Source organism: Dipodomys ordii, unplaced genomic scaffold (genome assembly GCF_000151885.1).
Source record: "Dipodomys ordii isolate 6190 unplaced genomic scaffold, Dord_2.0 Scaffold2, whole genome shotgun sequence".
In the NCBI taxonomy this organism is placed as follows: domain Eukaryota; kingdom Metazoa; phylum Chordata; class Mammalia; order Rodentia; family Heteromyidae; genus Dipodomys; species Dipodomys ordii.
In genome coordinates, this window is record NW_012267218.1 from 22,332,226 (window position 1) to 22,353,002 (window position 20,777).

General features: G+C 50.0%; 1 protein-coding gene across 4 annotated transcripts in view; it reads right to left on the reverse strand.

Annotated features, from left to right (window-relative positions):
* Positions 1-4,038: 4,038 nt before the first annotated feature.
* The window catches only part of Jdp2 (Jun dimerization protein 2), a 40,738-nt gene continuing 23,999 nt past the window's right edge, over positions 4,039-20,777 (reverse strand). For all 4 annotated transcript variants that reach the window (XM_013012536.1, XM_013012545.1, XM_013012526.1 and 1 more), the window contains exons 3-4: positions 10,351-10,455; positions 4,039-5,150 (exon numbers count right to left, since the gene is read on the reverse strand). In XM_013012536.1, the coding sequence (XP_012867990.1) occupies positions 4,965-5,150; positions 10,351-10,455 (291 nt within the window). In that variant the 3' untranslated portion in view covers positions 4,039-4,964. The remainder of the gene's footprint in view (positions 5,151-10,350; positions 10,456-20,777) is intronic.

Here is a 20,777-nt window from a genome sequence, read left to right on the forward strand (position 1 = left end):
TAGAAAGCTACTTAGAAAGCTGATCTGAGGATGATGGTTCAAAGCCAGCCCAAACAGGAAAGTCTGTGAGATTCTTATCTCTTATCTCTTATTCACCACCAAGAGCAGAGTGATGGGATTTGAGAAAGGCTAGAACACCATTACTGACTTTACAGATGGACAGACCAAGTAACCAAGGAATGCTGGCAGATAACAGAAGTTGGGAGAAAAGAAAGGAAAATGGATTCTTTCCTAGAACCCCTAGAATGGACACCATCCTACTTGATGTTAGACCAGTAAGAACCATTTTTATAGCTTCTCCGTGTGGCTGTAAACCATCTCTGTGGTGGTTCGTTGTAGTAGAGACTACAACTACTGTAACAAGAGACTACTACATCAAGGACAGCAGACATGTCTTTAAAAGGCACCCTATACTCCTGCTTATCCACAGACACTTTTAACAGAGTTACATTTTGCCCAGGTGTTGTATTGAAAAGTAACTGGGTCAGGAAGAAATATCGAGTTAGATTAATCTTGAATCTATAATCCCAAATAACCTTAGGTGCCCACTGTGTAGAGCTCAGGGACCTATAAGCCCCTGAACCAGAGGAGATCAACCTTCTTCAAGGTGTCCTCCACACAGAGCACGTCCAGGGTCACAGGGCAACTTAACTCACACACTCTGATTTGTTTCTCCCTTGGGGGGTATATAATTAAATTTGCATAAATAAGAGAGCAAGCACATGCTGTAATCCATTGTCAATTCAGATCCCCCCTTCTAGTTTGCCAAGGAAATAATGTAAAACACACACACACACACACACACACACACACACACACAGACCCCAAACCCAAACCTTGTATTGTGGCTTGCTGTCTTTTCACAGGAACTCTACCCACTTAACTTTGTCATCTCCGAGCCCCATCCACCCCCAAGAGCACTCTCTACCACTGCTTTCCACATTACAGCTTTTCTGTGGAGGATTTGGGCCTCTCTTACCCAGATTTGTGATACCCTTGAACAACAAAGTATTGATTTGCACATTAGGAGACAGCACAGAAATGATAGCATCCTGCAATTTGTTCCCCTGAGCTCCACTTCTATGGTATTTCCAAGATTTATCCATATTGATACATAGAGCCAGGGTTTATTCTTCTAACACTGAATATTTGATTTTAATAAAACATCACTATCCCTAGGCATTTCACTTGTTTCCAGTTTTTCTTTAACACTAACATAGCATGTATGATCAGTCTTCTATATTTGTTGGTACCCTATGCTGCTAGATCTAGAATTCCTCTCAAGTATACACTTAGGAGAGAAATTGCTAAGAGGAAGAGTGCATTTAGCTTTAGCATTGCTGGCTATTGCCAAATTGCTTGACACAATATTCACAGTAATTCCCCATCAGTGATGGATGTAAGTTTCTTGTAAGCAGTATACAGCCAGCATACTCATTTGGGCCCTCTGATGGCTTACGGGTCATGTGTTCCTCAGGCTGTGGTTGTACACATCTACTCCCCTGATTCTCACAGGAGCTCCGGGCACTGGTGGCACAGGATTTATGGCCACCTGGCAAGAGGGCATCCTGAGGCCTGGGGAGGGCATGAGGAGCTGACACTACTGGTTGTGGCCTATCAGGGGCTAAACACACTTGGGAATCTTAGAGCCTGGACACAGGATCAGAACATGGACCCTGAAATCTACTATTGAGAATAAAAGATTTTAAACAAATCAATATTATGCAGTGCATATCTATTATCCACAGTAACTGTCTTATGGAGTTGGCTATTTCATAAAATACCTACGTCCACTCCTCCTTTGATCCTGACAATATCTACCTAAGTCTTGGGTCATTACTGCTCCCAATTAACAGATATGGGAAGTGAGGCTCACAGACAGTCAGTGCAAGATGGGGGTCAAACTCCTCTGCTTTTAAAGTACATTTTCTAGGTACTCACTGTGTCTGAAGGAGGGTTTTTCAGCACAGGCCAGTCCATGCCATCTCTCCTGGTTTCCCTGGCAACGGAGGTGATACCTCAGACTCAGAGTCTTTACTATCCTGATAAGGTTTCACTCCAGCTTCCATATGCCTGGATCCTAACATCTAGGCTCTGCTCCCTAATAGGCCTGTGACCTTAAGGCACTTCCTCTCTGTGACTTGTTTTTCTCCTCTACAGTGTGGAGCAGCAGCAGTGACCTTCTAACATGGTGGTGCAAGCCAGCTGGAAGAACACATACCCAGTGGCAGGCCTGCAGGAAGCCCTCCCATACTACCTCTCAGGATGAAGGCTTCCAGCTGCCCACACATTGGGAGAGGGGGGAAAGACACCTGGGGCATGCACAGCCCAGGAGAGTCACTGATTTCAGGACACAGTCCCTCTGCCTAGCCTAAGAAAGTCTCTGTTCTGCAGCGGTCAGCTTGTGATACCCAAGCAGGGGTCAGAGGAGCCACAGCCAGGAGCAGGAAATAGTCCTGATCATTTGAAAGGTAAGGCTTTTCTTCCATTTTCCTCTAGGCTGAACAATACTAAAGGATCACAGCCAAGGTTTGCTGTGACCTGCCATAGCAGGCAGGGAGCTGACCAGGCCCAGGATCCAAGAGAGGGCTCAGGGCAGCCAAATCTATTGAGTGGAGTGAAACAGATGAGGTAGTGAGGGACCAACTGTGTATTAGTGACTTCCTGTCCATTTCTATCCACTCAGAAGCCCTTGTCCACTCAGGAAGCAGTTGAAGGTTGCTAGTGGTACACAGCCCCAGGGATAGGGGAGAAAACACATGGTAGAAGGTCTAGGAGACCTTGGCTCCACTCTCAACTCTGCCTTTTTTCTGGGGGGTAGGGAAGGGCTGTCAGTCGTGGGGCTTGAACTCAGGGCCTAAGCAGTGTCCCTGAGCTTTTCTGCTCAGGGCTAGTGCTCCACCACATTGAGCCACAGCTCCACTTCTGGCTTGTTGGTGGTTAATTGGACATAAGAGTCTTACAGACTTTCCTGTCTGGGCTGGCTTAAAACCATGATCTTCAGATCTCAGGCTCCTGAGTAGCTAGGATCACAGGCATTAGCCACTGGCTCCCAGCCCACGTTAACCTTTTAAACCTCAGTGTACCAGGAAGCCAACACCTATCCCACTGCCTCACAGAGCCCAACAGCAAATCATCCACATGGCAGAGTCTCTCAAGTGATAAATGCCAGTCACCTGGTGACTGGGGCTAAGCTGCTCCTGCTCCATGGGTCAGGTATTTGGCTACAGCTATGCCACTAGATCAGGCATACATTTGCCAGGACAGCTGGCTCAATTCACAATCAAGGGCTAGCCTGGTACTCTATCCAGCTTTTCTAGAAACAAAAATCTATAACTGTGGCCTCTAAGGTTCTTCTGATCAGGTGGGGCCTTCAGCTGCAGGGACAATCCCAGTCAGCTGGTGACAGGAGGCATCACAGGCCTCTAGAGGTAGAGTCCAAATACCAGCTTGGTCTCCTGTCAGTGGAGTGACCTTGGGGAAGTCACTTGTCCTCTCTGAGCTTTCGCTCCTCTGTTTGTAAAATAATACCAATTTTGTGCTGTAGTGAAGAATAAAGAGGATCCACTGGTCATCCAACTCTTCAACCAATAACATCTGCCAAGTCTAATCTCCCCAACTATGACCTATGACCTGACATTAATCACCACTCCTTGGCCAGGCTGGGGTGAAACAAGCACAAAATAACTCCATCATCATAGGCCCCAGGGGGCAAGACCTAGGTGGTTATCCATTACCTCGTGTACGCACGTGCGTACACACACACACACACACATATTGACAGGAGCTCTCAGTAAACATTTGTGGCATATCCCAAATGGTAACTGTATGGTACATAAACATCTCTGAGTGTTGGTTTCCTCATCTGTGAAATGGGCATATTCTCATTTATCTAAGTATACAGCTATGGAAAGTAAGCAGCTACAACAGATGCTCCAAACATTGTATGACACTGGGCACACCTTGCACTCCGTCCCTCCCCTCAACCCGTCCCCAGCCCCAGGCAGACACTATGCAAGGCAGCTGGTAAGAGCAATGTTTACTGAGCGATACAGGACTGGGTTTACAGGAAGGGTTTACAAGGATGGAAATGTATCCCACTCGCCCAGCCACCCCCCCTCCCCAACACCCAGAGACTACAGTACTGAGCAGTTACACACAACAGCCATTACTGGTGGGTATCTGTCTGTAACAAACAAACCATAGCATATTTATACTGTATCACATCGAGTGATTATAGAAATCCATATATATATTGCTTGTATAAAATCTTTTTTTTTGTAAAAAATATTAAAAAAAAAAGAAAGTATAAAAAAACATGTGCAGTTGCGAGCCCTGCCAGAACAGCCCGTCTGTAAACATTCGGTATGTGCTTTGGAAGGGCGCCTGCGCCTCAGTGCCCACAGCAAACTCCAGCAGGGCTGGCGAGGGTGTGCCTGGCTGCGCCTCCCGGGCAGGGCGGCAGGGGCAGCAGGGCCCCGCAGCATGCCCCTCTCCAGCTTCGCAGCAGGGCGGAGGCACAGCCGGAGCAGGATGGATTGCAGTTCGTGCTGAGTTCCAATCTCAGCTGTATTTTGGTTGCAACTCATGGCTTTTCCTGGCTGATCAGTGGTCCCTCGGGTGGGTGTCTCAGCAGAGGTCCAGGGAAGTGTCTGAGACTGCCAGGCTGGGCATCTCTTTGGCCCATGACTCCTGTCCTGCCTCCTTCCAGCTGGGCCCCGGGCAGGACAGCCCTTCCCACGGGTCACCTTTGGTCTCAGCGCTTGTTCCCTCAGGATGTCTTCAGCCCACTCTTCCCCTCCCGTTGGCTGATCCGAGTTTCACAAAGGAGTCCGCCGGGGGTGCTGGCTGGCTGAGCTCCATCACAGTTTCTCATGCGCCAAGGAGGGGCCCTCCGGGACCCTCTCCTCTCCCCTCTTTGCCTGTCCTCCTCCTTCCTCTGCTTCGTCCTCCCCGCCCCACGGTCACTTCTTGTCCAGCTGCTCCAGTAGCGGGTTGCCTTCGGACTCAGGGGTCCTGACGCTGTCGGTCCGGACGATGCAGGTGGGGCGGTGACGGTTCAGCATCAGGATGAGCTGCTGCCGCTCCTGCTTCAGCTCTTCAATCTGGGTCTTCAGCTCAGCGTTCATGAGTTCCAGCCGCTCCGACTCCTGTGTGAAAAACAGAGCTCCGCCATCAGTGTTTACCAGACTGCTCAGGAAGAGGCTCTGCAGAGGACAGTGGGGACCAGGGCACCCACCGCTGGCACTTTTGCCAGTTCTCCACCAGAGACCGAGCCTCTGGGTCAACAGCCTGTCCATCACACAGACACTGGCCTTTAGCATAGTGGTTTGATACCTCCGTTGATAGTTCAGGGCGCGCCCAGCTCATGTTCTGCCTCTCTGCTCTCACTCAAGTCACTCAGTCTTAGTGGCCTCCGAGCTGTTGTTCTAGTTTGACCAAGGCTCAGGCCTTTGCACAAGATACTAAAGGTGAGCCGAGATACAAAATGGAGGCCAGATGACTCTAGAGTAGGTCCAAGGAAGGGTTCAAAGAGGCCACAGATGTGTTCATGTGTAGGAATATATTATGGGATTGATGAGTTCAGTAAAGTCACGACATTCCACCTAAAACTTATGCTTTCAGACTATTAGTCTAGAATGATCTAAGCAGACTCTCCCTGCAATTTAGAAGGTGTATCTATGGCTAGGCAACTAACGGTCATCTTACAGGATCCAAATGGGCCTCAAGTGAGAGTTCTAAGGTACTTCCTGTCCACTGGAGAAGCCCTGAGGGAAGGAAGGAATTGGGATAAGCTGGGGAGGGGGAGAGAGACAGAGTTACCTGTTCATTTTAAGACAGGTGACTGAACAGGTGACAAGGTGCATGTCATTCAAGGCTGGAGGTCAAACTGTAAAAAACCTGTCTGACTGGAATGACTTTTCCTGGACCTCTACCAGTTTATGACTTAAAGCTCTCTCCAGATCGATGTCCACGGAGCTGCCATTGATCTTGGGTGGCTTTAGGCCAGTGGTTCTTCCCCAGGAGTCACTCTGCCTCTCCATCTGGAGACAGGGTGCTCCTGGCATATGGCACGGGAATGTGCTGCCATGCTGCCAGGCCCATGGTGGTCTCACAAGAACTCTCTTGGTACAAAATGCAAAACTGAGCAACCTGTCAGCCCCAGGGCAAGGCGGGTACAAATGCCAGTGGGACACGCAGCAGCCTCCCCTCAGGGCAGGGGAGGGGCCCTCCAGAGCCCTTGCCGCCCCCTGCAGTGGTGTTATCCTCACACACACAGCCCTAGGAGAGGGTCTGTGCTATCTCTGAGGGGCGCCAGGGGCCCCCAGGAGCTCTGAACAACTGAGAAAGTCAGGCCTCATGACCAGACACCCACAGCAAACTGCTCCAAAAAGGAAAATTAAACGCCAGCCATGATCTTTAATGGTTTTTTAGTACACAGGCAGAAACTTAAATGGAACATTGGCCTGGTCCACAGTTCTTGGAATTCTGAAAGAAAAAAAAAACAACCATGTGGGGGAGGGAGGTAAGGGGGACCCCACAGGAAGCCATAATGTTCTGTCACCCCACAGTCTGACAGTCTGGTGTCCATTTTGGGTGTAACTAGTGAAACTTCTCACCAATTCTCTGACCATGCAGCTCCCCCAGCCCACCATGTTAGCTCCATCCTCAAATGGTCCTGAGCCTCTGTTTCTGGGGGACCCAGGAACTTGCTGGGTACCCAGTGGGTGATCTGCAGAATGCCAGTGCCACGAGCCCTCAACACAGCTTCTGCTCAGGGAGGGAGGCATCCATCCATACAGCAAGGCAGAGATAACCGGGGTCTGGGAGACCATCAGAGAAGGTGGAGGAATGGGGTGACCTTGGGCTGACGGATCTATAGGGCAGGGTAGGAAAGGAACCTCCAGTGAGGAGCCATGAATGAACAAGGACTCACACTTGGGACTCGGGTAAAAATGGTGCCGGCAGCTCCCCGAGGGCACTCTGGTGTAAGGTGGGGAGGGCAAGTTCCAAGCCACACTGCAGCTCTGGAAAGCCTGGAGGTTGCCAAGCAGAAGCTTGAGCAAGTTCCGTCACTCCTCCAAGCCTCAGTTATCTGGTCTATAAAAAGGCGATGATGGCGGGGATTAGATAAACACACATGGGAAAAGCACTGTGTAAAGCAAAGGGTTAGAGAGGGTTAAGGGCTTTTTTATGTCACACGATGAGCAGAAAAGGGGGAAGGAAAAGGGAAGAGAGCTGTTTCAAAGAAAACTCAGCAGGTCTTGGTGAGTGCCTGGACTTGCAATGCAGGAGACAGGGCAAAGAACTGTGAGATCAGGGGCCTAGAAGGAAGTCTGGGAGGGGAGAACTAGAGAGTGGTGGGCAGAGCATGGAAGGAGTTTGGCTGCAGGTACAATGAGTTCGAAGCTACATATGGACCCACAGCGGGAAGCATCCAACCCACAGAATTCAACAGAATACACAGCGACCCATTTCCTCCAAACTATGTCATGTCAGGTTAACTCTTCCTTGCAGACACCTGTACCATATCAGATCAATGAGGTCACCCTGGGGGTAGTAGTGCACACCTGTAATCCCAGCACTTAGGGAGCTAAGATGATCAGACCAGCCTGAGATATATAGTGAGTTTCTTCTGCAACTATAAATTGTGCTCAGAAGAATCTGTTATTAATCACGGTGGTAACAGTGGTTTTGTGGGTTTATTACTTATTATCTATTCATTTTTATTTATTTATTTTTCTTGAGACAGAGTCTCCTTATAGCCCAAGTTGGACCTGAGTTTGTAATCCTCTTGCCTCAGCCTCCAGAGTGCTGGAATTTCACAGCACCATACCAGGCTGGTTTGTGGTTTTACAACAGCAATTATTTGATGTCTTTTCCTGGTGAATAAAGAAGAAACTGGGCCGGAATCTTCTATGTGCTAATTATACAATAAAATGATTCTGTCAAAAAAAATGATTCTGTCAGCATTTTTTTGGCTATTGTTCTGACTCCTGGTCAACATTATTGCTTTAGAAAAAGGGAAAGTATTTGTTGTTTTAGAACAGAATTCGTACAAATTAAGATTGTGCCTCCTACACATGGGTTAGAAGCCAATAGAAAAAAAATACAAGGTGAGGTGCCAGGTGTTTGGGCTTTTCATCTTGGCTGACGACCTTGGCTAAGTTACATCCCCTCTCTGGGCCTTAGTTTCCTCCCATAAAAATCTGATTGGCTCAGGAGACTTTAAGCATTAGGATTCTCTGCTGTTGTGCTTTAAAAAGAACAAATTACCTCAAGGCTCATAAAATGAGAGTTCCACTAACTTTCTCTAAGAGTTGGGAAGGAGCTCGCACAAGTTTCCAAGTTGTAGGGTGTGTCTGGATTAAAATCTTGCCTCTTGCAAGCTAGGTTACTGCAGACAAGCTTTCCAGGGCCTCTTGAGGCGTGAAAATATGGCTTGAGTGGCAGGCAGCAGAAGCTCGGGTTCTCAGCCCTCCGACACAGCCACGGTTGACCACGAGCAAGACTTTCATTCATTCCTAAGGATCCTGTCAATTACGAGGGGCTCCTTGTCTCCTCTCCAGAGCCACTGACCACTGAGGAGAGAATGGCTGAAGTACAGAGGTTGCCATGGGAGTATGAGATGTAAGATGGTCTCACCGCTACCAAGCTCAGAGAATGTGTGGCAGGCATCCAGGGTGACAGGGAACAGTTAACAGCAGGGAGGAGCCTGTGGACCCAGCCCAAAGGCCTGCCTCCTAGCTAGGGTTCCAGCTTTGTCTACTGGACAGGTGAACTCTCAGAGAGGTGTTAAGAATCACAGGTGTCCTGGGGTCAGGGGTGAGGGCAGGGAGGGTTTAAAAATGAAATGACAGCCAGGCACTGGTGGCTCATGCCTGTAATCCTAGCTACTCAGGAGGCTGAGAGCTGCACTAGCCTTAAGCAAAAGAGCTCAGGGACAGCACCCAGGCCCTGATTTCAATCCCCATGACCGACAAAAATAAATTTAAAAATAAAGGCTCTGACAATCCCTCACATGTACAGACAGATACGGCCATTACAGGAGTCAGTATGGGTGCCTACATTGTCTCTCATTGGACCCCACAACATGGCCTCAGCTGCCATAGCCCTCACAGTGCAGTGAGTAGGGGAGGGAGGGACGTGTGGGACTTCTCCTCGCCCTCCCTTGGCTCTCTAGGACCATCTAAGTCAACATCCCAAGGGGACACGTGTGAGAATAAAGAAGCTATGAGCCTGAAGCTCTCCACATGGCCCACACTGTCCACACCAGCGACCTGGAATATCTCTTCACTTGTGGCAAGTGGGACAAGCGACCTGCAAAATGCCCAGTGTCCGAGAACACCATAGCCAACCAGCCTCTCTCCCTGACAGTGTACCTAGCACAGCACTAGACCTTTAGGGCCATTAACTGAATCAATGAATGAACAAAAGAATAAGTAGATCAACCAATACCTGAGGGCCAGAAGAGCAATGTTAAGAGCAAAAGCTTTGAGGTTTGTTTCAGACTTGCAGCTCAGCCCTTCCATTTAGTAGCTGAGAGACCTGACACAAGTTACTTAACCTTGGGAAAGGCAAGGACAAGAACGAGTGTAACGGTACATACATATAATACCAGCAGTAGGATCTCAAGCTAGAAGCCAGCCTGGGCTACATTCTGAAACCTTGTCTTGAAGGAAAGAGAGAGAAAAAGGAAGAAAGAGAAGAAAAACAAGGAGATGAGCGGGAGGAGGAAGAAAGGGGGATATGAAAGGAGGGAAGGGGGGCTGGAAGGAGAAAGGGAGGAAGGGAGAGAAGAAAGGAGGAAAGAAGGGAGCGGGGATGAGCAGGTAGGACCAGGAGGGATGGGGGAAGCAAGCTGACCTCTATGCATAGCTGACCTCTGGTCCCATTTTCATGGGGCTGAGGGTCAGCCCAGGTAGGACTCAGGACACTCCACCTGTAGCTAAGAGAAGGATCATTCCCTGCACAAAAGCACTCTTGTCTACTAGCACCATGTGCATCAGCACTCACTCTAGACAACTAACTGGTAACCAGGCAAAGCCAACAAGAGTAATGCATTCCTGAGCTATGGTCAATCAGCACCCAGGGTCTAAGCTCAGGGCAGAGGAACCTGGCTGTACTGTCTGCATTTCCAGGTACCTTCAGCTGCTGCAGGCTGCTTAGTTTCAGGGAGACTCAGGGCTCACAAATGGGTATAAGATAGGTGTTAGTGCAGTCAGGGGGCCAAGGCCATGTGGGGGTGGGGTTCCACAGCATCTGGTGACACCCCGGGGTACTGAGAGCCCAGTCTCTGCAAAGGCCAGGGAGGCCTCCCAGCCCACCCCAGGCCAGCCACAGGCTCACCCGCTGCAGAAACTCTGTCCGCTCCTTCTTCTTGTTCCGGCATCTGGCTGCTGCTACTTTGTTCTTCTCCCGACGCCTTTTCCTTCGCTCTTCCTCCTCGTCTAACTGTGAGGGCACAGAGCCACGATTAAATTGTGGTACAGCCTTGCACACTGGCACGTACACAGCTCCCCCATCTTGACCCAATACTCCCTGACTTCCAGCCTCCTGCCCTCAGTCAGCTGAGGTCCTTGGATCGGCGCCCAATAGGAGGGCATCCCTGGAGGAGCCAGTGTCCTGCAAGGGAAGGATGCCTGGACCTGCCAGGGGCCAGGAGCTGGGAGCATGTGTGAGCACACATGCATGCGTGCGTGTGTGCGCGCGCACACACACACACACACACACACACACACACACAGGTAAGCTCAACAACAGGTGGGTGGGACAACCTTTTCTTTTGCCCAGCCAAGGCCTGTGGGCACCGTTTTCTAGGCCAATGGTTCCGAGGCACTTCCTTTTAAAGTGCCTGGGGCAGGACACAAGTTCCCATGCTGCCCCACCTACTGTGACCTGAGGAATGACCTTCACACACACACACACACACACACACCTTTTACCTTCTGCTGGGATTGTAAACCCTCACTGCCTCTCCTGATATTCCTCCCTCTTGGACCTTCTAAACTTCAAGATCTCTTTCCTTAAGCTGACATATCTCCCTGCTCCTCTGCCCCACAGGACAAGAGCTGTGAGAGAGCTGAAAGGCCCCGAGCAGGTATGCTTCTCCCCAGAACATCCTGCAGGCTCACATTGCAGGGAATTGGGCCCAAGGAAGGGCAGGGGAGGTAAAAAAAACCACACTGCCCACCCACTGTGCTGGTGAAGGTTGTGAAGCCTTGCTCTAATAGTAGCAGCGAAGTGCCTCAGTTGCCTGCTTTGCTGAATGCTCTCAGCACGCATGGCTGCATCCTCACAGTCAAGGTGCTGGCACTGTTTTGTCTGTAGACAGTGAGCTTGAGTTCAGCCATTCCCTTCAGTCTAAAGCCACTCAACAGAGAAATGGCAGAGGGAGGATCTGAACTCAGATTTTCCCATTGTCAACCTTCCTGCTCTTGACCACTGGCCGGCACCGCAGTCCATCAAGGGCATTTTGGCAAGGTGCCTCCTGCTGTTCATTACCTACTCGGAAAATCTGGAGGCTTCGCGGGGCCAACTGGGCTGGGGACAGCTTGGAGTCAGAGGCCACTAGAGAAGCTGTTGCACAGCCCAGGCTTGCCAACTCTCTCACTTCTTGGCGGGCCAGGAGTGTGGAGAGTGACCGTAGCCCCACGGACTGCAACAAGGTCTCAGCCCAAAGGGCCACGGGCCAGGAAAGTAAGCAGCCTTTCTCCACACAGTCCCAGCATGCTCTGGGAGCTTGGGACAGAGGGCCAGCCCCCAGCCCAGCACTATGGCCAATGGCAGAGGTGCTGGCCAGGCAAGGCTAGCTCTCATTCTCCTCCCCTCAACTCCTAGTCCTGATCCCCACCCCACCACTACCCAGGGAAGGCTGCTGGAAAGGTGCCTCATCACCCAACACCTCCCAGCCCCGTGGCCTCCTTTGAAAGGGAACCAGAAGTGACAGCTCCTCTGGCTGACCTGCATTTAGGAACATAGAAACCTGGCCAAAGTTGGTTCCGCCCAACCTCAGCCTCACCCCTCTGCAGGCCGAGGTAACCGTGACGACAGGCAGAGGGAAGGAACTGGAGGAAGTGGCTGGCAGCGCACTCACTCCTCGGCCAAGAGGGTTTGCCCACAAACTGCCAAGGCGCTGTGTGCAGCTAAACCTGCCCTTGGCCAGACACACAGCCTCTGTTCTCATGACATGGTCCCACCCCTACCCAGCAGAGGACCTAATTCCAAGGTCAGGAGCAGCAGATGCAAAAAGGCCCTGCATGTAAGTTCAGCACACTCCCAGGTCATCTTGATGCTCAGACGGTGGGGTTGCTCCACCCACCATCTGCAACCTGGTACATTTCCTCCGGCTGTCACCCTGTACTGAACTCAAGACAGCCAGGGCCTCCTAACCCCATGGAGGGGATCTTCTGTCCACACTGGGTAAACTCATACTCATCCTTAAGAGGAAGTCACTTTCTTGTCTATTTGGCTTCCCAGAAGACTCGGCTCCAGTGCTGACACACACTGTGGCATCCCATCACGATCCCTGATTTATACAGACATTTGTCCTCCCTGCTGGAGCGTAGAAGAGGGACCCTCTGAGCATGCACTTAGTTGGAGCTCAACATACATTACTCAGATGAATGAATGGAACAGAGGATGCTAGAAAGAGGCTGAAGGCTTGGATTCTTTAACTATGAACATGTTTGCATCTGTCTGGCTTTTCCCAAGGTGCTCATAGGAGCCTTTTCTGCTGGTTTGGACTCTTGTATGTTTGCCCAGGTCCAGCAAAACTTGGAGTTAGGGTCTTGTCTCTCCCAGCAGTGCACTGGCTAAAGGCAGAATCTAGATTCAGGAGCACAGGCCCTGATGGCTATAGATATCCTACACAAATCTCCTGGCAGGTAGGGGTAGGGGATCAATCGGTATGTGCTTAGGCCTGACGCCCCAATTCCACAGCAGCCAGCCTGTTCCTCCCCCCCTGGCTCCACCCTGGCTGACAACATCTCCCAAAAAGGCAAGAAAGATGTGGTCTCAAAGCCTCTCATCACACCTTCCCCATTAAAATGGTATGAATCTCCCCTGAATCCTCCTGCTGCTGTTTCAGAGCTGCCCAGAGAAGATGCAAGGAACAGCTGTGGAAATCCTCCCAGAAATACAACAAGATTGCAACTCTTAGCCTTCCCCACAGCCACTGGCTCCTCTCGCCAGTGCCTGCACTGTCTGGGCCCCCAACAGGGTCCCTTGGGGTATCTCCCTGTCTTCCTCCCCCTCTTCTCCTCTTCCCCTCCCTGGTGCCTCCTGAATCTTCCAAAGCATTTGGACAGCGTAGGTGAGAGATGGTGGAATGTTTTCACAGTACACAGGGCTCAGAATCTAAAACCAGAACTCCAGACGGGAGATACGATGTTCTCCGCAGACACAGCTGGAAGAACCAGGATGTGAGAGGAGAAGGCAGCCTGACAACGTTTATAGAAACAGAGATGGGGCGGGGGTTTCAGCCTATCTTTTCTTCTTCTCTAACATGGTTCTGGCTCTATTTTCCCCTGGTTCCCAAGAAGACCCAAGGACAAAGAAGTCTGTGTGCTGGTAGTGAGGGGCACCTGTGCCATGCTCTGCAACAGAACCGCCATCAGAGAGGCCTGGTGCTGATCAACCCCTCCTGACCCCACCCCTCCTCAGAGTCCATTCTAAGCCCCTGCTGGGAACCAGGGAGGCCAGTGGCAGAGCAAGCTTCCAATGGCTGACCTGACCTGGGCTGTCTGTCTTCCTGGAATTTGAAGTTGGACTCAAAAGATTCTGAGCACTGGATTGGAGGCATGCAGAACCACCAACTTCAGCCACGCACCCAATGCAGCAAGGGCAGGCTGCTGAAGCTGAGCGATATGCAGAGGCCAGGGAGAAACACTTATTATAGGAGAAAGAGAAGCAGGAAGCCGGGTCTGAGTGGACAAGCAAAGTGCCCAGGGCACGATGAAGGAGGGCCCCACTCTCAGGCCCTCTTCTTCTTTATCAGGTGGAGGCCCCACACAGGAGGAGGAGGCTTACTCTGGTCTTACTCCTGACAGACGGTTCTAGGAAGAGACAGAGACACATGCAGAACGGAAATGGTGGGCGGAGAGGGCAGAGGGAGACAGAAGCAGAGACACCGTCACTGGCTGATGATATACACAAAGGACAGTGGAAAGGGAGAAGGCACACCAAGAGAGGAACCATCTTAGTCCTCTTGATCTCACCCTTGTGGGGACTGCCTATGTTCCCGGTCTTGGGGTTCATGGTGGATACCCCTGAATACATCCTCAAACTTCTCCTTTGGCCTAGAGTGAACCTGAGAAGGTTTCTGCCACTTGCCACTGGAAAATGCTCAGGACACCAAAGTCCCGCCTTTGTAGAGTCAGAAGATGCCAGGTGATAAGGGAGGGGCAGAAGGTGATTTGTAGTGACCTAAGGGAGAAGTCTTCCTCAGCAGCAATGCTTCTAGAACTATCTATATAGAGAGTGGCAGAGCCTGGATGCAGAAGGGCCCATAAAGACAGCCACAAAGAGCAAAGCAAATAACAACAACCAATGAATGAATGAACAAAGAACACGAGTGTATATATATACATATATGTACATATATATACTATATATATGCTATATATAGCTATAAAATGGAATATTATCCAACCATAAAGAAAAGTGAAATCATGTCATTTGCAGGAAAATTAATGGAGCTGGAGGACATCAAATTGAGTGAGACAAGCCAAGTTCAAAAACTATGTACCACATATTTTCACTAATACACAAAAGTTAGACCTAAAAGACATACTTATTTATAGACATGTACATATATACATGTACCTATTTATGTAATTATATTCTTGGATAACTATAGAACAAAGGCCAAATTAAGGAGCTAGTTAGGAAGGGACAGGGAGAGAAAAAAAGGAAAGAGGGTGAAGAACTTTAAAATACACTGTAACTGCCAGGTCCCAGTGGCTCATGCCTATCATCCTAGCTACCCAGAAGGCTGAGATTTGAGAATTGTGATTTGGAGCCAGCCCAGGCAGGAAAGTCTGTGAGACTCATATCTTTAATAAATTACCAAAAAAAGCCAGAAGTGAAGTTGTGGCTCAAGTGGTAAAGCACTAGCCTTGAGAAAAAGAAGCTCAGACAGAGTGCACAGGTCCTAAATTTAAGACCCAGGACCAGCAAAAACAAAAACAAAAAACAAAACATTGCAATATATGAAAATAGCATAGAGAACACCTCAATGAAAGTTGCTGATCATTATGGAGATGGGAGTACAGGGCAAGAGACAGAACAGGCTCTGCTGGGGAGGTTGGAACTAGCAGGAGGGGATTGGGCTAATAAGGAGAGTGACTGAGGATTCACATGGTCCAAGTAGATTGTTTGCATGTATGAAAATAAAACAATGAAACTTGTTGCAATTGTTTTAGGAAGGGGAGGGGTAAAGGAAGGTGATAGAGGAGTGAGATTGATTGGTAATTATTCATTGTGCACATGAGTGGAAATGTGACAATATAATCCTCCTTAGATAATATATGCAAATACCAACAATAACAACAACAACAACAAAAGCAAACGAAGGCCCAGCAGGGAGGGGTAGGAAGAGTGAACCCCCCAAACTCTCCTACTTCTGGTGCCTCCCATTGGTCAAGCCCAACTGGAACCCAGACTGCAGGGGATGCTCCCTGGGTAATAGGCCCACTGTGATAGGCCACCTGGCACAAGGGGGGTAGGACATGTATGAAGATGCCTGGCACATGGCTCCATGTGACTGACAAGCCCACCCCTAGTACTAGTGCCCATCAATGCGAGGCAAGAGACAATGACAGTAACTGCAGAGAAACTCACAGGCACCAGGGGCATCCACATCTGGAACTCTTACCAATACTTGCCAGGTCAGACCCTGTGGCCTGTTGTACCTCAAAACTCAAAGTGTGGTCTCTGGACAGCTGACAGCATTCTAGAAGTGCAGATCTAAAGCCCCACCCCAGACCTGCAGCACTGCAATCTGCCAGATGATCTGTGTGCCCAGGGAAGTTTGCTCAGGAGGCCATTAAGGCTGCTGGCTGTTGCACTCTGCAAACACGTTCCACCCTCAGGTGTCCTCATTTCATAAACATCGCCACAGCCAACTACCCAAAACAAACCTGGAAGTCTTCCTAAATCCCTCTCCTCACACAGTCCATTTAGCAGCTTGGAAGGTTCCACCTGCAAAACACATCTCTGAGCCAACCCATACTTCATCCCTGCTGATCCAAGCCCTCATCTACCTATGCCCTAGACTGCTGCAATGGCTCCTAAAGACACCTTGATTAAAATGCAATTCAGCCTCCTGCTTAAAACTTTCCTACAGCCCTGCCTGCCTCTTCCAGGCTTTGGCTTTGCATATCCACTCAACTCCAACAGCAGGGCTTTCTGCTTTAAAAAAAAAAATGACATGTTCATCCCTGCCCCTGTCCCTGGGCTTTGCACTTATTCTTCTCTCCGCCAGGACTTCTTGCTGACCACTGTCCCCTTCGCTGTCCCCCCTGACTGACTTGCTTCCAGGTGCTTTTCACTAATTGCACTTAACATTTTCCACGTATACATCGCCTGTCGTTTGTCAGTCTCCCTCAGAGAATGTTGCTCAGTCTATTTATAGTTAATCTATTTACAGAAATATCTTAGTCCATGTTCACTGTTACCACCCAGCCACTAGAGCTGAGCATGACACAGAACGGGCCATCAATGGAGATGAAAAACATTTATTTCTCCACGTCAGTGAAGGATCTCGCAGGATTCTACTCTCCTCCCTCTTGTATAGACAAAGAAAGTCTAAAAGCTGGAGGGATGGCCAGACAGCTCAGGATTCCAACTCAAGTTCTCTGATCCCAGGACCCAAGTGCTCTTGATCTTTCAAAGGCAGTTGTCTGTGTGTACCACCCTCCCAGAAAACATGACTCCCAAGCCTTCCCAGATATAGGCTCATGATGGGAACGTAAGTCAACAGCAGAATCTTCCAACAATAATGATGACTGAAAATGGCTTTTCCTCTTTGGATCTTTATAAGTTCAAAGGTGCCTGTGGCTCATGCCTGTAATCCTAGCTACTCAGCAGGCTGAGATGTGAGGATCATGGTTTGAAGGCTGCCCTGACAGGAAAGTCTGTGAGATCCCTATCTCCAATTAATTACCTAAAAAAGCCAGAAGTGGAGTGTGATTCAAGTGTTAGAGTGCTAGACGAGCAAAAATAGCTCAGAGACAGTGCCCAGGCCCTGAGTTCAAGCTCCAGAACTGACAGAAAAAAAGAAGGAACAAAAGGGGGTTATTGCACAAGAACACAGCATGGAACACTTAGGCTCTGTGGTTAAAGGAAGAGGCCTCCCTGGTTTCTCTCACTCTTAGTCTTGTTTCTCAGGTCCTATCTGTAGGCCATACAGCTTTGCCATGGTGGCAACAGTAGCCCATGTGTGACTCTGAATTGTGACATTTCATAACCATTTTCATAATTATACCTTGTGAGATCCACCAAGACTCAGAAAGAGAAAGAAATGACAGGGCCAACCCCAGGCATGGAAATACAGAAACTCTCACATGCACAAGTACTAAGAGAAAAGATCATCAAGCCTGGCACTGGTGGCTCACAAATGGAGTCTTACTAGCTACTCAGGAGGCTGAGATCTGAGGATCAAGGTTCAAAGCCAGCCTGGACAGGAAACTCCATGAGACTCTTATTTCCAATTCCAATTAACCACCAGAAAACCAGAAGTGGTGCTGTGGCTCAAGTGGTAGAGGTCTAGCCTTGAGCAAGAGAGCTCAGGGACGGCGGCGCCCAGGCCCTGAGTTCAAGCCCCATGATGAACACACACACACACATACACACACACACACACACACACACACACACACACATACACAAAGCATCAGAACAGGCAGCAGGGAGAGATGGGAAATAGCCCAGCAGTAACTATACAGCAGCAGGAGGGACCAAGAGCTTCATCTCAAGATGAGAACTGTGGCCTCCACAGATATCTGACACTCCATGCTGACAATGTGGGCTTTGGCATCTTCAAGGACTGAGTTCCTCCCAGAAACTCTGCTATAGACTGGCTGTGCATGCCTGGATAAGTGACTTGGTCTCTTTGCGCCTCCATTCCTCACGGAAACCACAGAAGCCCAGCCCAGGACAGGCTCGTGACAAGGGTTCTGCAAACGCAGTTCCTCTGCCTGCCTTCCCTGGCGGCAGTTAGGCAGCTATGTGTGGTTCCCAGCGCACGGGCAGCCTCCCTCTTTGGCAGAATATGGCACAGAAAGGAGACCTGGAGAAAGGAAAAGACAGGGAGGTACAGCTCTGCGGGCTCCAAATCGAGCTCTGGGCCTAAAGCCACCAGCCAGGCCCACAAGACCCCTCCTAACCCCCACAAGGAGGCGCCACATTTCAATACCAGGGACCTATGAGCACCCTGGGAAGTAAACACCCGAATGCCAAACATACCAGACATTCCCTCACATAAACAGGCTGCACAGAGCCAGGGGCTATGATCCCTCCCCACTCTCCCCAACAACAAAGTGGGGCAGTCCAGGGGTGAAGCCTGTGCTGGACCCACAGCCTCCTTCCAGCCAGGAGGAATGAGGAAATCGTGGGGCCCTGGCTCAATACCCTCCTTGACCTCTGGCAGCCTTGGGGCCAGGCCTTCCCCACCAGCACCTCCCCCGGGGCCGGGTTGTTGGAGACTGTCTGCCCAGCACCTCTCCCCTCCTGCCAGCCTTTCTCGCTTAAACGGCCAAGGTCTGGATCTCAGCTGCTTCAGTGTCCAGTGGCAGATCTTTAAAAGCAAATTTGAGACACATGGTCAGTCTAAGGCTGGAGCCAGGAGCCGAGCAAGTAAGTAGCCATTAGTGGCTGGATGGGGCTGGCTGTCTCCTGAAGGAGGGACACCCTCATCAACCCCACCCCAGCCATTCACGCTCAGGGTTATCAAATCTTCCAAGTTTTCAAGACTAGCTGAAACGATGAAGTTTTGTAAAAGGGAAATCTCCTATGTTTTTTTCACGTTGCCATCTAATTCCATTCTGAAAGGAACAACGGTGTGTGCCAAGCCCAACACATCTGCGGGCTTCATCCACCCATGGCTGCTGATGCACGGCCTCGGGCCCACACCAGGTCCCAGCAGGGTCGGTCATGGGAAGCCTGGGGCTCCGGCATCCCTCTCTGGTTGGGTCAATCAGCTCACCAATCTGGGCCTTCGGGTCAACTTTAATGATTACCATAGCCCTGCTTCTCAGTGGCCTTCGAACTCTTCTGTTGAGGAGTTCATCTTACCAGAGAGCAAATGAGGTGTGCAAAGGTGAAGGTCAGCTCGAAGCAGCACACGGGGGAAAGACACACTCGGTTTCCTGACCGAAGGCTGCCTTCCGCATGGCTGCTGGGCTAAAACCTTTCCAGAGCTCTGACTTCCCCAGGCTCTCATTCATTCATCAGCTCTCCAGGCGGTGTGGGCCACGAGTAGGAGCAGGCTGAGAGAAGTCTGGTCCTCGGTGCCCTTTACAGAAGGTTCAATGTATCCTCTGAGTCTAGAGAAGGTTCAATGTATCCTCTGAGTCTAGAGAAGGTTCAATGTATCCTCTGAGTCTAGGTGACTCTTGCCTGTAATCCTAGCTCTTCACAGATTGAGTTCCTGAGGATGATTGTTTGAAGCCAGACACATCATTATCACCTGAGTATGCATTAGAAATGTAACTCTCAGCTGGTCACTAGAGGATCCCATCCACAATGGTATTCAGGAACCTGAGATCTGGAAGATTACAGTTCAAAGCCAGTCTGGGCAGAAAAGTTTGTGAGACTGCATGTCCCAAAATCAGCAAAAAATCAGGCTGAATATATGGTTCAACGAGTGGAGCCCCAGGCAGGCAAACAAAAGTAAGCAAGCCCGAGTTCAAATCTTGATACTGGGGAGGGGCCGGGGAGGGAAGAACAAAAGTTTTCATCACAAACTCTTAGCAACAGAAATGGGCTCTTCCAAGAACTAAGAGCCATTTCTAGAATTTTACAGATGAGGAAACTGAGGCTCCAGGAAGTAAAGTGCATATCCTAAGGCTCACATTGGAGGGCAGGGACTGGCCCTCAGGGACAAGTTCAAAGGATGCTGCTGGGCTCATCTTCTAGGCCTCCGGGCTGTACTGCCTGTGCATCATTCCTATTCCTGCATTCTCTCCACCATGAGTCTACAACACCACACATGTCTGTCCCTCTGACCTCATCTATGAGTCTGTTGTCCAGAGCCTCTTCCCAGCCCTTCCATGTGCACCTGCTACTTTCTCACTCCACAGGCACAACCTCTGCATCATCATTTTATCTTCTCCTAAGTATGGTTGCACCACCTGCTCACAAATGCCAACCCAACCTTCATTTCCAGACCTGAACACCCAAGTGCGAGCTGGACGCCCAAGGTATGAATGTTCCTCAGCCCCAAAGCCTTTGCTCCCCACTGGCTCCTTCCTCTGTTCTCTACCTTGCTGGCTCCATACCACGGGTCCCTTACAGCTAGGAACTCAGGCCCTACCCTCACCTCCCTTCTCATCTCCCACTTTGAACATACAGGCTATTAATTCCGCAGTTTTGCACCCCACTGTTCATCCCCAATGTTACCTTCCAACCTCGCCTGGCCCCCTTGTTTCTCCTTCTCCACTGGACCTTTGGGACAGCATCCTAGGAGATCTCTGGATCCCACATGGAAAGTTCAGCCATTGCAGGCACCTGTTACAGGTAGTGGTGACCCTCCTGGACTTCAGGATAAAGCCCAA